Source organism: Callorhinus ursinus, unplaced genomic scaffold (genome assembly GCF_003265705.2).
Source record: "Callorhinus ursinus isolate GAN/ISIS: 27379988/994484 unplaced genomic scaffold, GSC_fseal_2.0 scaffold5, whole genome shotgun sequence".
Taxonomy (NCBI): Eukaryota; Metazoa; Chordata; class Mammalia; order Carnivora; family Otariidae; genus Callorhinus; species Callorhinus ursinus.
In genome coordinates this window covers 56,720,846-56,737,448 of record NW_027397067.1, presented here as the reverse complement: position 1 = coordinate 56,737,448, position 16,603 = coordinate 56,720,846, and the positions used below count along the sequence as shown (strand labels likewise).

Below are 16,603 nucleotides of genomic sequence, written 5' to 3'. Positions count from 1 at the left end.
TTCTCCTTTGTGTGTGTCTGGGTGGGTGCATGGGGTTATGTTTAATAATCATTCTTACATAAGCCACTAATGCAGGTATTGCTACTGAATTTGAACTCATTTCCTCTAAAAATCCTTTTAATAAAAAGGACTTGAACCTTTTATAACACTTTATATGTGTACATGATATAAGGTAAAAGTTGAAAAGTGTATGTATTGATAAAGTATTGAAAAAAACAGAAGAAAATCTAATTTACTAATCTAGGAATAGGTAATAATAACTATGTAGCATACCTCATATTGAAAAATAAATAAAAGCAGACTATATATCGTTCATGGTTGCCAACCTAATTTTATACACCTTAACTGAGGTAGAACATAATATAGATGTATTTTATACTGCTTAAGAGATAAGAAATGTTTGCCTTTTTCTGTATGATCAGTTTATTGTCATTTTATTTTAACAGTTTTTTATATCATTTCTGTAGCTCTTTGTGGAGGAAATATAACTGCAATGAATGGCACCATTTATTCTCCTGGGTATCCTGATGAATATCCTAACTTTCAAGACTGTTTTTGGCTTGTGAGAGTACCCCCTGGGAATGGAATCTACATCAATTTTACTGTCCTTCAAACAGAACCAATCTATGATTTCATTACTGTATGGTAAGCCAGGACCATTGCTATTGATTGATTCAACTATATGTAACAATGAAACGAGGTAGGAATGAAAATATATCACAATCCTCTGTACAAATTGCCATTCCATCTGATACTTGAATTGGTATGAGTAACTGAGGGTGACAGTATATATTTTGTAGAATGAGATAAACAAGAGAAAAAGGTTTTGACTTACTTGCCCATGAAGCAGCTAAACAGAGCAAAAGCTTTTGTGGGTGAAAAATGATGTTAAATTTAATATTAAATTAATATGCAAAATCAGAAATTAGTATCAGAGTAAGTTTAAGATAATCAAGTTCTCTATAAAACCAGTGAAATTTAAAAGCCTATGTTCAAATCATAACTATTTAATATGCTTGAATGTCTGTCATCATAATTTGTTATAAAATATATTTGCATTATAATTATTCTGTTAATGAAACGTCTTTATTTAAAAACATAAAGAAAATCTCTAAATTAATTATTGACAATTGGTTACCTGAACTACTGGATGAGTTCTAAGATTCCTTCTAAATTTAACAGTCTATGATTCTCCAGATTGTTCTGAAGAAAATAAAAGGAGGGCAAAACTCAAGCGTTTGGGATGATATGGGTTGTGGTCAAAACACCAGGGACAATGTAATTGATTATAACTAATATGGGTGCATTCATTTAGGTAAATATGTGATGCATTTTTATACTTTACATTTTTAAATATACCATTACCTAAAAAAACATAAATATACCAGTATGATTTGGCCCTAATCATTGGTTATTTCATTTATTGCCTCTTTACCATTTCATATGTAATATTTTCTACAAAACCTTGGCAAAACTCTCTAAAAAAAGCAATCTCAACCTCTCTTTCTCCCCTCCCTGCTCTGTCTCTCTCTAATAGGGATGGACCAGACCAAAACTCACCTCAGATTGGGCAGTTCAGTGGCAATACAGCTTTGGAATCAGTCTATAGCACGTCAAATCAGATTCTAATCAAATTTCACAGTGATTTCACAACAAGTGGCTTTTTTGTGCTCAGTTACCACGGTTGGTATTATCTAAGAGTTTCTATTTTATCTGGCACTATTTTAATTTAAAATTGTCCTGGAAAAATTGAGTGTAATATATATTTAACCAATGACTGAAAAGGTATTAAAATTTGATACTTTTTAAAAATCATTTCAAACACATTTACTTGCAAAGAATGACCTCTTCTAAGCGTTTAGGGACATGAAAATGTGAGCAAATGGAAATAGGAAATAAATCAGTCAGTAATTACTCAGTAGAAAATAATCATTTTGTGCGGAAACCAATAAAAGAGAACCAGCTGTTCATATTTTATTGCATGTAATTTTGAGACATCAATAGATTTTTCATACAAAATGTTTAATTTATTCAACCTGCTGAGTCTTTCTAAAAATACCATCCAGTGTCTTTATGCTTTAGATCATATTACTCATTCATTTATGCTCTTATTTCAAAACTGTATCTATTCTAGAATCTTACACTTTTAAGTGACTGTTCCAGATCAGTAAGTTCATAGCTTTTACTCCTGTGAAATAATTTATGAGGAGTTTCAATTTTAATTCATTTTATAGAATTATTCTGGGTCCTCTCTTCATAACATTAACCTATTCAAAGAACATCCAGATAGATCACAGAGCTTCTTAAAAAATTTCCCCTTATCTCAAATTGATTGTATTCCATTATAAATAAGAAAATGTTTATTCCTAATGATACATCCTTTCTCTGCTATGACCATAGTTCCATAAAACACATCCTGCTTCATATGACTTTGTGAGACCAATTCCATGTGTGTTTCACAGGATCAGTAAGCTACTATCTGAAATTCACAAATGTTAGTGCTTGCTTCGGCAGCACATATACTGAAATTCCCAAAAGTTATATGAAAATTTGCAAGATGAACATGTGCTTTGTCCCATTACATTAATATACGATTTAATGAGTCATTCAGAGAAAGACAATTATCATATCGTTTCACTCATGTGTGGAATATAAGAAATAGAGCAGAGGATCATAGGGGAAGTGAGGGGAAATGGAATGGAAAGAAATCAGGGAGGCAAGCCATAAGAGACCCTTTTATTTTTTATTTTTAAAGATTTTATTTATTTGAGAGAGAGTGTGTGAGTGAGAGAGCACAAGCAGGGGGAGCAGCAGAGGCAGAGGGAGGAGCAAACTCCCCGCTGAGCAGGGAGCCCGATGCGGGACTCGATCCCAGGACCCTGAGATCATGACCTGAGCTGAAGGCAGACACTCAACCCACTGAGCCACCCAGGTGCCCTGCCATAAGAGACTCTTAACTATGGGAAACAAACTGAGGGTTGCCAGAGGGGAGGGGGGAGGGGATGGGGGTAACTGGGTGATGGCTATTAAGGGGGCACGTGACGTGATGAGCATCGGATGTTATACACAACTGATGAATCACTGAACTCTACATCTGAAACTGATGATGTACTCTATGTTGGCTAATTGAATCAAAAAAAGATGTTTTCTAAAATGAATTTTTCATCTTTTTTAATATAAAGTAAGAAAAACTTTGATACTCAAAGCTTATATTCCACGAAAAATATGTTAAGTCAAGTATGGTTATACTGAAAAGCATTTAGACATTTAAAGCACATCAGGTCTAGAAATAGAGAATAGACAGAAAATATTTGTTTGCTTAATCTCAGTACTTACCAATTTGTGTTTCTATAATGTCCCACAGCTGTCAGAGCCTCATGCACACTGTGGCATAGCCAATTAGGAAGTGAGGCATTCAGTGAGATAATTTTTATTCAGGCTGTTTATTTTTTTTAATAACTCATTTGTCTTTTTGTTTGTTTGTTTTTAACTGACTTGGTCGGTGATGCTGACAGTATGTGGATACAGTCTAAAGCTACAACTATAACACTATTACCTTGATAGATAATCATAACCCAGGAACCAATACACTAAGTAATAGTTCAAGACCAAAAGAGGAATTTATTGCTGAACTCTATTTTGTACATTTTTTTCTCTTCATGGATTCCTGCATAAATTTTTATCATTTTGTGTCCTGCCTGAACAAATGATAAAGAAGGGACTTTTCATTAATGAACTCTAATTATCTGTAAAATAACCTTATAAAGAACATAAAATTCTTATAAAACCTTGGAGACATTTCAAAGGAGAAATATTGCCAAAGGAAAAGATGTGTGTGTGTGTGTGTGTGTGTGTGTGTGTGTGTGTTCATATAGAAAATATAAGGATGACAGAATGTCACCCACAAAATATGAAGTGGATTTACATAGACATTTATGTGAATGTATTTCCATATATTCCCATTCCAAAATATGTTTCACCTGATATTTATAATAATTTTTGAGCCACGTATAATAGAATAGAATTAGCTTAGAAAGGAAGATCAAATACTTACTTAGCACTTTGTTTTCCCATTGACCTTGGACAAGTTACTTTTTCACTTCTGCTTTCTTTAGTTTTAAAACAACATGGTGGGATTGCTGACGGCCTTCATGATAGACTATATAGAGAGAAATTACTCCAATTACAGCAATATATTAGGTTGAACTATATTAAATAATTGGTTCAAAATGCTGAATATTGGCAGTTTTGTAGAGCTCAAACCAAGTAAGTGCTGTCGTTATTACAATTATCAGCATTACATTGCAGAGATATTAGGACAACCGGAGGCAATGGATAAAATACAGTTACCATAGATCCTGGCAGTGTAGATGTTTAGTAAATCTTCCTTTCCTGACCTTGTCTTATCTCACATTTTTGATTTCCCAGTAGAGGGCTGATCTTTACTTATGCTTATACTTTCAATTTCATAAAAAGGCGTACAATTGCCAAAGCCTAGAAAAGCCTAACATTTGAATCAACATCCGTGGGAATTTTACCTAAAACTTAAAATAACCTTGAAATTTGGGAATGTAGCCAGAGCTCATGTTAAAAATTGACAGGTGTCTTATATTCCTCCAGCCTTAGTAGGATAATTTTCCTTAAGCACTGCTTTCATTCTGACTCTCCTTTTCACGATTGCGGGATGCCTACACTAATCAAATTTAAAGCTACCCTGTAATCCAGTTCAATGAATCTTAACTCCCCAGCGCTTACTCTGACTTCCAATCAATGTAAGGTTCTTGCACTGCCTCCTGAACTTCCATTCTCAAATGATTTCCTACTCATCTTCTGTTCTTTTTGTCTCCCCCTCTTAAGTCCCATTTCCTCCATTTCTTGGCAATCTGAGTTTATAAGGATCACAACCATCTTCTCTATGATTGTACTTTCTCTTACCAATTTTGAGAACTTATTACAGCATGGTGTATTGTTTTGTAAGTCTTGCAAGTTTAATCATAGTGAGTACTTTTTTGAGGACATAGATCACAATTATGCTTCTTACCCTTTTTATGTTCATATTACTGACTATGTTACAGTGGAAAGAGTGAGTTCAAAATCTTTTTTTTAAAAAGCTGTTTAATTGATTTTATTTGATCTGTATTACTTACAACTTTTAAAAAGATTATTTTATGACCAGGTACATGCATGCATTTCCCTTCACAGAAACAAACAAACAACAAAAAAGTAAACCAGGAAGGCAGTGCACTTTTTAACACTTAATGTTAAGCTGATTAAGTATACCTAAACTTAGAGTGGTTTACTCCCCAACTCAGTTTTCTTTAAACTCTGTTACTGACTTAATAGGTCCTTGTCTTATGCCCTATTATAAGTCAGAAGTGGTTTTCTTAGGACTTGTGTATTTATTTTATAAATTTGATAGATCAATCTTTTCACATACTTTCTTAAAGGTCACACTGATCATTTAGGCTTTATTTATTAATGTATTTTTAATATATTTGAAAAGAGAAAAAAATGTGTTTCTTTTCTCTTAACCTGACTCCCTTTATGAGATCCAGCCAGCCATCTGTCTTTTATAAAACATTACCTTCATAAGGCCTTTCATGATCAAAAATAACATTCATAAAAAGCTTTGAAAAATGAAAGTTCTGTGCAATGAAAAAATAGGGCAGGTGTAAATGTTGAGGCACTTTATCTCAGATATCATACTTTTTTTTAATCTAAGAAAATGTTTTTGTCTCTCTCTGTATTGCTCGAATTGTAATTTCCTAAGGTAAGAGCTAAATTTTCTTGGTATCTGCAATAGAGTTAAGATGGATTTGGCTTATAATAAATATTAACAATATTCAGTCCTAATCAGTGACTTCCTAAAAGTAAATTACACAAAACCTGTCTTCACTGCATTGTTTTTGCAAACACTGACTTTCCATTTTAGTTACTAGAATAGTGATAGCTACCATTTACTGAAAACTTAATATGCTGGGTACTCAGCTAGCTACTTTTCATGTATTATTGCTAATTTTTATAAGAGCTCTGCAAGATAAGTATTATTATCCCCATTTTAATGATGAAAGAACTGAAAGAAAAAAAAATTAACCTACATAAAGCTAGAGAACTGATAAATAGAAGAGCTGCCTCGAATTCAAAATAGGTCCATCTGACTCCATAGAATGACCTCTTTTTAAATACTAACAACCCTGGCAATAATAATAGCTAAAATATAGAGTTCTTACTGGATGCCACACAATGTCCCAAGCTGGCATTGTCGAACACATAGATTATATTTAATGGCCTGTAAATCTAAATTTTCCTTAAAAACTCAGCAAAATGATTTTCATTTTTAGCAAGATGATAAGTCATCTCCTTTTCTAGAAAATACCCCTCCTAATTAAAACTTAGAACTTCAAACTTTGTAGTGCTTCTCTTCTTCGTGACCTGCAAGTTTACAACAATATGTAGGTTCATTGCAACTTAGTCTGTTCTCTGTGGTTTCCAAAATGTGGTAAGGTCACTGTGTGAAAAGAAGATAATTTTTATTGGGGGTCTGACTTATGGCAACCAAAACAACTAAGAGACTATAGCATAGCCAGATTGTATATTTACTCATTTAAAACAGAAAATATCATTTTCATTTTTAAATCTGTTATCCAGGGCACCGTTTTTTCTAATATCAGAATATTAGAGAACTTCAATTTATATACAGATGACTTTCTTAGTAAGCATAATTTATATTATGATTTAATTTATATTATACATTGTTTTCCAGTGTTTATCCATTGACACATCTTCTGTGAAAGAATGAGTTGATTACATATTGACTTCCAGATTATTTTTAAGAAATGTATTTAAAAGGTTGGTAATATCTTTTAGGTCATCTTTTAAGTTTATGTTGCCTTTACACTAAATGCTGTATTTAGGGAAAGTATATTTAACTCCACAAAGTCTCATCCTAAAAGAGACTGCTGCAGATATAAGGACACGTTTTATATAAAACATAAATCACCGTTGCTTTGAACTGTGTGACCCCTTTGCCTCGCACAACCTAAAGACCTGACCTCCTTTCATTTATCAGTAGCTAGAGCATGGAACTCATAAAGTGTTTCATTGTTTGATATCTAGAGAGCATGGGGGGGTATGGACATCATAAAATTTTATATATATATACATATATATATAAAATGTGGTGAAGAAACTAAAAAAACAAACTGGTGAAACTGTTATGAGGAAAATATAATACCATTTACTATTACTTAAATGACTAGTGATTACTAAAATGACTAAAATCATGCCAAAATTACTTACTATATTTTGACATTTGGCTCCATGTGCACATCCATTCATATGTTATAGAATTTATTTTGTACAGTGTCTTACTGTCAGTCCCCTCCAACCAAAGTCCATCAGGAATACCTTTCAGTTAAACAAAACTGCGTTTGAGACAACACACCATGAGGGACCCTGTGGCATCCAGTATAAGGGTATTAGGAGAGCCTTGTTATAGGATTTGGGCTGTGCACGATAGTTCTGGAAAGGTTCAAGGAAGCATGCTTTATTTCTAGGCTAGGTGTTGTTACAAAATTGGAGCAGTTCTAGAACTGGTTATTTTTTCTTTTTTTAAAGATTTTGTTTAGGGCGCCTGGATGGCTCAGTTGATTAAGCGACTGGCCTTCGGTTGGGGTCACGATCCTGGAGTCCAGGGATTGAGTCCCGCATCGGGCTCCCTGCTCAGCAGGGAGTCTGCTTCTCCCTCTGACCTTCCCCCTCTCATGCTCTCTCTATCTCATTCTCTCTCTCAAATAAATAAATAAAATCTAAAAAAAAAAGATTTTGTTTATTTATTTGACAGAGAGAGAAATCTCAAGCAGGGAGAATGGCAGGCAGAGGGAGAGAGAGAAGCAGGCTCCCTGCTGAGCAAGGAGCCCAATCTGGGACTCGACCCAGGGCCTTGGGATCATGACCTGAGCCGAAGGCAGGCACTGAACCGACTGAGCCACTCAGGTGCCCCTATAATTGGGTATCTTAATACTTTTTTTCTTCTAGAAGGTGGAAGGAATAGAACATGCCTGGAACAATAATTGGTATGGAAGCAACATTTGCTCATATTAGCTGAGATGGAAGAGTCTTGGTCATTTTGGCAGTTTGGACAGTGTTCTTGTTTTTTTTTTTTTGTGCTCAGACATAATTATGGAAAGGTCTTCTTTTTGTCTTGTTCCGACGAGTTCAAAGAGTTATCATGTCTGATGCTAGTTGTTAGTGAAATTGTTTATGGTCAACAGTAGAAAATAACAGCCTATCAGTTAGAGCCAGGCCAATTCTAAGCTGAGAACACACATGAGCTGTCTTTGTGTTCTTTTCTTTTCCTTTCTTTTCAATACACAGAGTAGTTTATGATAGTTAAAGATAGTTATAGCATCTTCCTTTACAACAAAAAGCAAACCAAACTATGGTGGTGAGGAGGGAAAGGAAAACAGAGAGTGACAGAGGTCAAATGATACTGCTGATGTATCTTTTATCTACTGATGTGCGATATTACCCAACCTGGCATATTATTTGTCAGATTTTAGTGAGCTCAGTATTAAAGCAAGATAATTTCAATGAGCTGTCTGAACATTGGGAAGTGAATTCATGCAGCAGATATTGAACCTTTTAATGGATAATTCAGGAGATTTCCCAATAGTTTTGTTTACTATAGTTCTATTATTACATCTCTGGGGAAATACCAAGAGTGACTTCTTGTTGATCCTTTTCTCATGATGGGGAATTTCTTGGTCTCAACTCTAAACCTGGGGATGAGTCATTTGCTCTTGATTTCTAAGATTCTCCCTTATATAGGCAGAGAAAGAAACTGACTATATAATATTAATGGAGCAAAAGTGATATTTGTAAGTAATTTCAGCACTGCTGAAACTTACCTATATGGTTCATGTCAACTTGCTAGCAGATTTTCTCCAAAATGGGAAAAAAAAAAGTCTGTATAATTTTCTCTCTTAATTAGAACTCAAGGAGCTTTTTATTTTAAACACTAACTCTTCTTTCAGTGGAGCTACTTAAACTTGCTTTACATAACTTTTGAAATAACATTGACAAAATTACATAACTGAACGAACATGTAATCATCAATGCTTTTCCTCCTCCAAATCTTTCCCAAATCATGAAATTATCATATTTGACTTAATCTGAGTCACCATCAGTCATTGTACAGCACTTAGAATTTATACAGGAACATTAAAAATATTTTTTTTTCTCTTTAAGAGATACTGTGTTGGTACTTGGCAGAAAGGTTGTGTACTTGAGCTTTTTTGGTTTAGAGAAGGAATGGCAATTTGCCAGTGTTCTATGTTGTCTTTTTTTTAAATTTTTATTGTTATGCTAATCACCATATATTACATCATTAGTTTTTGATGTAGTGTTCCATGATTCATTGTTTGTGCATAACACCCAGTGCTCCATGCAGAATGTGCCCTCTTTAATACCCATCACCAGGCTAACCCATCCCCCTACCCTCCTCCCCTCTAGAACCCTCAGTTTGTTTTTCAGAGTCCATAGTCTCTCATGGTTCATCTCCCCCTCTGACTTACTCCCCTTCATTCTTCCCCTGTCTTTTTTGAAGAAGCCTTTAATAGCTCAGTTGAACTGAAGTAGATAAATGCAGCATTCTTTTCTGGAATTGGACAGGATGTTTCATTGCAAAGAAAATAAGAAATTAAAAATAACCAAAAAATATTGCCAGATTTAAACTCTAAAGCAATTTCAAGAGGAAAATTTGTTGGACCAGGATCCAGAGATCTGTACACATTTGAACCAAAACATGGTGCTATTTAAGCAATAGTCATCCTCAAAAGAGAGTGACATTTAGGGAAGCCTGGGTGGCTCAGTTGGTTAAGCATCTGACTCTTGATCTCAGGGTTGTGAATTCAAGCCTGGCATTGGGCTCCATGCTGAGTGTGGAACCTACATTAAAAAGAAAAACGGTACTGACATATAGAATATGATGCCCTCATGTAGCTATTAAATAGTAAATGGTGGTTTCAAGCTGAATGGCATGTTGATTAAAATGAATCTTCTAAAAAGAACACAGATTTAAGTCAAAGGTATATTTAAATGTATAAATATCTGTTATACAGCTTTTTCATTAACGGTCATAACTGTATAGGTGCTTCTAAATAGAAAAATCGTGAAAAGCATGGACTCAAATATATGTTCTACCTGTAACTGGATGTGTGGCCTTGTGTACCTCACTTCACTTCTCTAGGGCCTTTTTTTCCCTCCTTCCACTCCCTAAAAAATAAAAAGAGCAGACTAAGTGATTTATAAGGTAACTTCCAGCTCAAACAATCTATGGTACTAAACCATGCCATATTGGGTATTCATCCTAGATCTGTTTATTTTCTTCCAGAGTAAGCAAAGCATATTATAGAGGATGCGATATTGCTTTAATTCAATTAGTTATTAGTTAATATTTATTGAATATGTTTTCCAGAGCACTGTACTAGCAGTTGTAAGACCAAGGCACATACAACAATATACATGACTATAGAATGAGTTGCTGAAGCCAAGAACTTTCTATTATAATGTAATGTTCATTAGTGTAAAACAAATAAGGAATCTCAGCATTTTCGAATATACAGCTTAAATCACAATAGAAACAAAATGATGTGTCCTGGGAAATCACATGAGTACTAGCCCTTTGCATGACATCAGGGTTGTAAGTAAAGTCATGTTAGATTGAGATTATATGTGTCCAGGGCATAACCGTAATCAAAGCAGACATGCTCCTGTTAACCTTTGCCAAACGGGGAATGCACTGTCTCTTTGAAATCATAATATGTGTCTGGCACAGTTCTAAGCACTTGACAATATATTAACTCAAACTTAGCTTTATGTTTATTTTGCAGTTGAGAAAACTGAAGCACAGAGTCTGAGCAGTTTACCTAAGGTCATAGAGCTAACAAGTAGCAGAGCCAAGATTAGAACACAGGCAGTCTGCTTTCAGAATAAAAACTAGATCAGCCTGCCCTGTGCACACACTCCAACACAAATTGGAGAATATATTTTTTTCCCAGTGATGTTGATTGGTTTGATAGAAACATCTTCAGAAAAATCAGAGCTGCACTGTTGAATTCTCCAGTTACATCATACCTGATTTATCACACCTCGAACCATTGCCTTATACACCCTGCTCCTACCAACCAAGATAATATGCCGAAACTGCTTATAATTACTTCAGTAATTGCCAAATCAAAATGGTTTTTATAAATAAAAAGTGAAACTTGGAAAAAACGAAATGTATATTTTACCAAATGTTCTTATTCATCTGTGAACACCAAATATGTGGAAGGAATTGAAATCCCAATTTAATACAAGAGCTTATCCTTGTAGAGTACTTACTATGTGCCAGGCTTTGCATATATAAACATTTTGATCCTTGTAATCACCCTTTAAGTTGGCATAAAGTTATTACTATTATCATTACTATTTTCATTACTATTTACAAATTAGGCAAGTGAGGTCAAGGTCAAGTAACTTGCCACTCTCTCAACCCAGAGAGTCTGGATTGAGTCCACACTCAATATGGTAGGGATTTATTTAATATGTATGTTTTGCTCATTCATCATTCATTCATTCATTGTTCTAGCACTCAGTTACTCAGAAAATATTTATTGACCACTGCTATGTCAGGTACTGCATTATGACCTGAGGAGTTAGCTGTTAATAAGATAATGGAAAGTCCCTGCTCTCACACAGTTTATATTCTAGTGCAAGAAAATGGGCAGCAAACAATTCCTACAGATTGTGAAAATTGCCAGAGGGTAAATAGATGTGAAACAGAGTAACTGCGAGAGGTTAACTCTAGCTAACGTGATCAGTGACGATGTCTCCATTTTAGTCATCTGAGGACAAAATTATAAAAGAGACAGGAAGATAGGTTTCGAGAAAGCAAGACAGATAAGAATAAAATTCTATAGAATATAGTTTTAGACATGTCATCAAATGTTACACTGTCATCCATTTGAGAGCTATGTTGATCAGGGAATAGAAGAGACTACAGTAAAGGTTAGGTTGTAGACAGGTTTGACTTTTCAAAGTTTATTATGAGAAAGTATAGAGATATGGTTTAATGTTTCTTATGAGGAGTGAATGGAATCATAGGTGACATAACACATCAGGGCTACTTGAGTTTTAAGTGGAGGAGAGGAACTCTCTACATTTGCAGCTAAAATTATAAACTGGTTAATAGATGGGGCTGAAGTTAATTAAACAAAGTTAGAGGCCCTTGGAGAACATAATCAAGACTTCTAATTTAATGTCAAGTCATTTGAGGACACTTGTGAGTTTTTTTAGATCCAGTCAACAATTGTTTATTTAATACCCGCTGCAATATAGACTCTTTAGGGGGTCTCTGGATATTCACCTTTGTTCCTTTCCAGTTGTGTTTATTTTTCCCACTGTAGCCAGAGTTATTTTTTAAAGGAGAAATCTGATCACATTCCTCCTGGATGTAAAACTCTTCACAGGCCTGCCATGTTCCTAAGATTACAATAAACAAATCCCGAGCATGGCCTATACCCTCCTGGGGGACTTAGCCCCAGTTTACCAGTCTTTCTTATCCCTTCTCACTCTGCCCAGGACTCTCTCACCCAAGCCCCTCCACCCCTACCCTCTTCAACCCCCTACCCCAGCCTTCCTCCTTGCTGGTTCACACTTGCTGATTCCTCTTCCTGGGTTATTCTTCTATGTCGTCCCTCTCCCCGGCACACATACTTGTGGATGCATGAGTGCATGCACACACACACACACACACACACACACACACACACACCTTGTTTCAACTCATAAGTAATTTCTACTCATTAATAAGATAATTTGATTAATATCTTTCTCACTGACAACTAGTGCCTATAAAGGCAAGATTGTGTCTGCTTTGTTCATGATCACATTCCCAGCACATATTACATGGTGTCTGACACTCACTAGGCCCTCAATAATATGTATTTAATAAACAACAAAATGAACTGTTAGACATTATAGGAAATGTAAATATGTACCAAATGGTCCCACACAAGCTAAACATGGAACAAGAACTAACACATTAATGAATAAAGGTGGAATTATTTGAGACAGTAGAACACTCAATGCTAAGTATTATGGTGCCAGTTTCCAGGCTGGCAAGGTTGTCAAAAATGACAGTGCATATTAGGGATTAACATGGTAAATATAAGGGACTTGAGAAAGTTCAGGTGAAAGATAGCTGACATCTCATATGTTTTATCTTAGATTATAAATTTAATCTGTAAGGCCGTGACAAGTTACATATTGATAATAGGGAAATGGCAACACCAAAAATAGTTCTCAGCACCAAAATAATTCTCCAGTCCAGGTTGATTTGTCTGTAAATGTGGGAGAAAATATGGCTTAGTTTTTAAGCATATGGTTCAAATTCTGGCTCATTGAACTGGGCAAATAATTCAACAATTCTGAAATTTAGTGTCCCTTTTAGCAACATGAGCTATTTACACATATCTTGATGTAGTAATTGGGGGATTAAATGAAGGACTCATGTAAAGTAACTTGCAGAGTTCTTTCCACACAGTGGATTCCAAAAAAATATTGTGTTACCTCCTTTCCATCACCTCCTTTTTGTGTAGGAAGGATTTCACTAGAAAGACACAGAAGGCAAGAAACATCCTGTAGGCAGATTTAATAATACAGGTGTATTCGTTTCCTAGGGCTGCTGTAACAAGGTACCACAAACTGGGTGCCTTAAGTAAACAGAAATTTTTTCTCTCACGGTTCTAGAGGCTAGAAGTATAAAATCAGTGTATCAGTAGGGCCATGCTATCTCTGAAGGCTATAGGCGGGGATCCTTTCTTGCCTCATCCTAGCTACTGGTGGTAGCCAGAAATCTTTGGCATTCCAGTCTCTGCCCTGTCACATGTCTTCACTCTGTGTCCATGTCTGTCTCCTCTCTTCTTATAATGACAGCAGTCACAGTGGTTTAAAGGCCTACCTTAATTCAATATGACCTCAAATTAACTCATTACATCTGCAACAACCTTATTTCCAAATAACATTCTAAGGTTCCAAGAAAGACATAAATTTTGTTGGGTACTATTCAGCTCAGTACAGTAGGTATTAAATAACAGGGCTCTACACTGAGATGTTGGCAGAAAGAATGGAAAGACACTGGACACATTTTAGACTTATTTTAGTGAACAAGCCAGTAGAAATTGATGAAGATTGAGAACAGATTTGTTGATAGCTGTTTATGATTTGATTTTTTTGTAGGACTGTGTTTTTGAGAGTCAAAAGAAAAACAGATGCAAAGGGTTTTCTTTCAATATTTCCTTCTCCTTTACATTATAGTCAGATTTACATAGTTCAGCTGTTAAAAGCATCTTAGAGCCTATTTAGATCTCATTTTCTAGCACTCTGACCCACAGTTGCTTCTATTTTATGCCCATTTGCAATTTTATAGTGGAGAGTTACCCTAGTGAATAGTGTTTATTCACAAATCACAAGGAAACCAGTGATTTATATGTTATTTAGTAAACATTTGTTTATCCAGAAGAGGTATTTATTCCAAGTGATATAAAATTGTGAATTAAAACACAAATCAGACTTGAAGTCAAAAGAATCAATGAAATCACTTAGATGGGGGTTGTAGAAAATTTGCTCAAAGGGTAGTTTATTCAGAATTCAAATCTACAGAACTGATGAACATAGAATTGTTCTTATGTGATAGAGGTGAGAGGCAAGGACATTACACCTCCTCAGGGCCTCCATGACCCCAAGGTGATCCCACGGCTCCAGGGACACAGTTTATAAAACTGCAGGTGATGGTAAAGAAGAGAGAATAGGAAAGAATTTAGCTCACAGCACCCATGTGGTCTTGGGAAAATAGCATAATATCTCTGAACCCCATATTCCTCATTAATAATAATTTACAACCCCTAGTCTTTTAAACTCTGCAACTGAGTTATGTAGGTCATTTTAAGCATGTTCTACAGATGGCAATAGTCATGGATTCCTCATTGATATAATTGTGCTTTTTCTTTAAAATAATAAATTAATTTATCATTAGTATGATCAAAAATAAATTTAGCAGCAAACAAAAGTGAAATAATACAAGTGTGGGCATCTCTACACTTCACTAACTTCTTTTTTTTTTTTAAAGATTTATTTATTTGAGAGAGCAAGAATGAGAGAGAAAGAGTACATGAGAGGGGGGAGGGTCAGAGGGAGAAGCAGGCTCCTCGCTGAGCAGGGAGCCCGATGCGGGACTCGATCCCAGGACTCCAGGATCATGACTTGAGCCGAAGGCAGTAGCTTAACCAACTGAGCCACCCAGGTGCCCCTATACTTCACTAACTTCTGAGTTGATCTCTGTTCTATGTCAAGATTAGTAAGGATGCTATTCCCCCAAGCACAGTCTCCTGAGGGTTTCTCCTTGGCAGGCTCTGTCTTCCTATCCCCTTTCTTCTACCTCTTTGACATTTATTACAATTACCGTTTATCTTGGTCATTCTACCCCTTTTAAGGTCTCAGTTCAGGAAAATGGTTTTCAAAATTCCTAATGTTACTCTAAACTTTTTTCTCAAAAATCCAGTTTACACTTTTCTGTCCTAGGCTTCTTTCCCAGCGAGTCTTTTCTCTAGTGGTAACCCTTCTGTGTAGAGCAGTGTTTTACTTGCAAATTATCATCCTTGCACAGCAAGTGCTTTTATTTTATAAACAGGCTGAAGTACTAGAAAGAAGATGTTTGAGGAGACATACAACAATTTACAGCAGGAAATTGAAACAAAATTTTTCCTTGATTCATTCCTCTTCAGCTACATTTTGACAAATTTTCATCCTTTTTCTGTCCTTAGTAACCTGGAGGTGTATTAGCCTACTGACCTCTTATAAATGGCTTGTTACATGATGATGAACCAATGCCCAACATTTTGCTCCTGTTTTCTCCTCCATCTGAAATGCTCTTATGCACATGATTACCCTTCAGAACTGGAAAAATTTTACTCATTCTTTAAAATGTATTTTATCCATCTCCTTTTACAGGAGTTTTCTTTAAGTGGTCCAGTTGAATTTCCTCAGTACTCTCATAATTTTCTCACAATAGGGGCAGTATTGAAGGTCTGGGCTTTGGAGTTAGAGGACAGAGCCTGGAGTCCTGGCTCAACCCTGTAAGAGTTGTGTGTCAGTTTCTTTATTGGTTCATTGAGATACATTATTTAACTCCTAAGTTTAAGTAATAAATTAAGCATATGAAACACACTTTTTTTCAAATGTTATAATAGTAATCAAGTGTGTTTCTTGACTGAACAAGATTATATTACATTTTTAAAAAATCTTCATAAAAATAAGACTTTAATCAAGCAAATGATTGTGATATAGATATCAGGTGGGGTTAGTAGTCATGATGCTCATATTTATAAATGGCTTTTATTTTTTTGATGGCCTTTAAATTATGCCAAATAGAAATCTTTCTAATGTAATGAGGTTGACCTATTCAAGTGATGTAGATTATTAGAAACATGAAATTTAACAAACAGATATTTCATGAATATATTAATATAGCATGTGTGAGAAGGCTCTGGAGTCAGAACTC

The 16,603-nt window shown here is 35.2% G+C and overlaps 1 protein-coding gene across 5 annotated transcripts in view; it reads left to right on the top strand.

The window, feature by feature from the left end:
• The window catches only part of CSMD3 (CUB and Sushi multiple domains 3), a 1,170,304-nt gene that overhangs the window by 1,065,580 nt on the left and 88,121 nt on the right, over positions 1 to 16,603 (top strand). For all 5 annotated transcript variants that reach the window (XM_025871014.2, XM_073893120.1, XM_073893119.1 and 2 more), the window contains 2 exons: positions 468 to 645; positions 1,538 to 1,683. In XM_025871014.2, the coding sequence (XP_025726799.1) occupies positions 468 to 645; positions 1,538 to 1,683 (324 nt within the window). The remainder of the gene's footprint in view (positions 1 to 467; positions 646 to 1,537; positions 1,684 to 16,603) is intronic.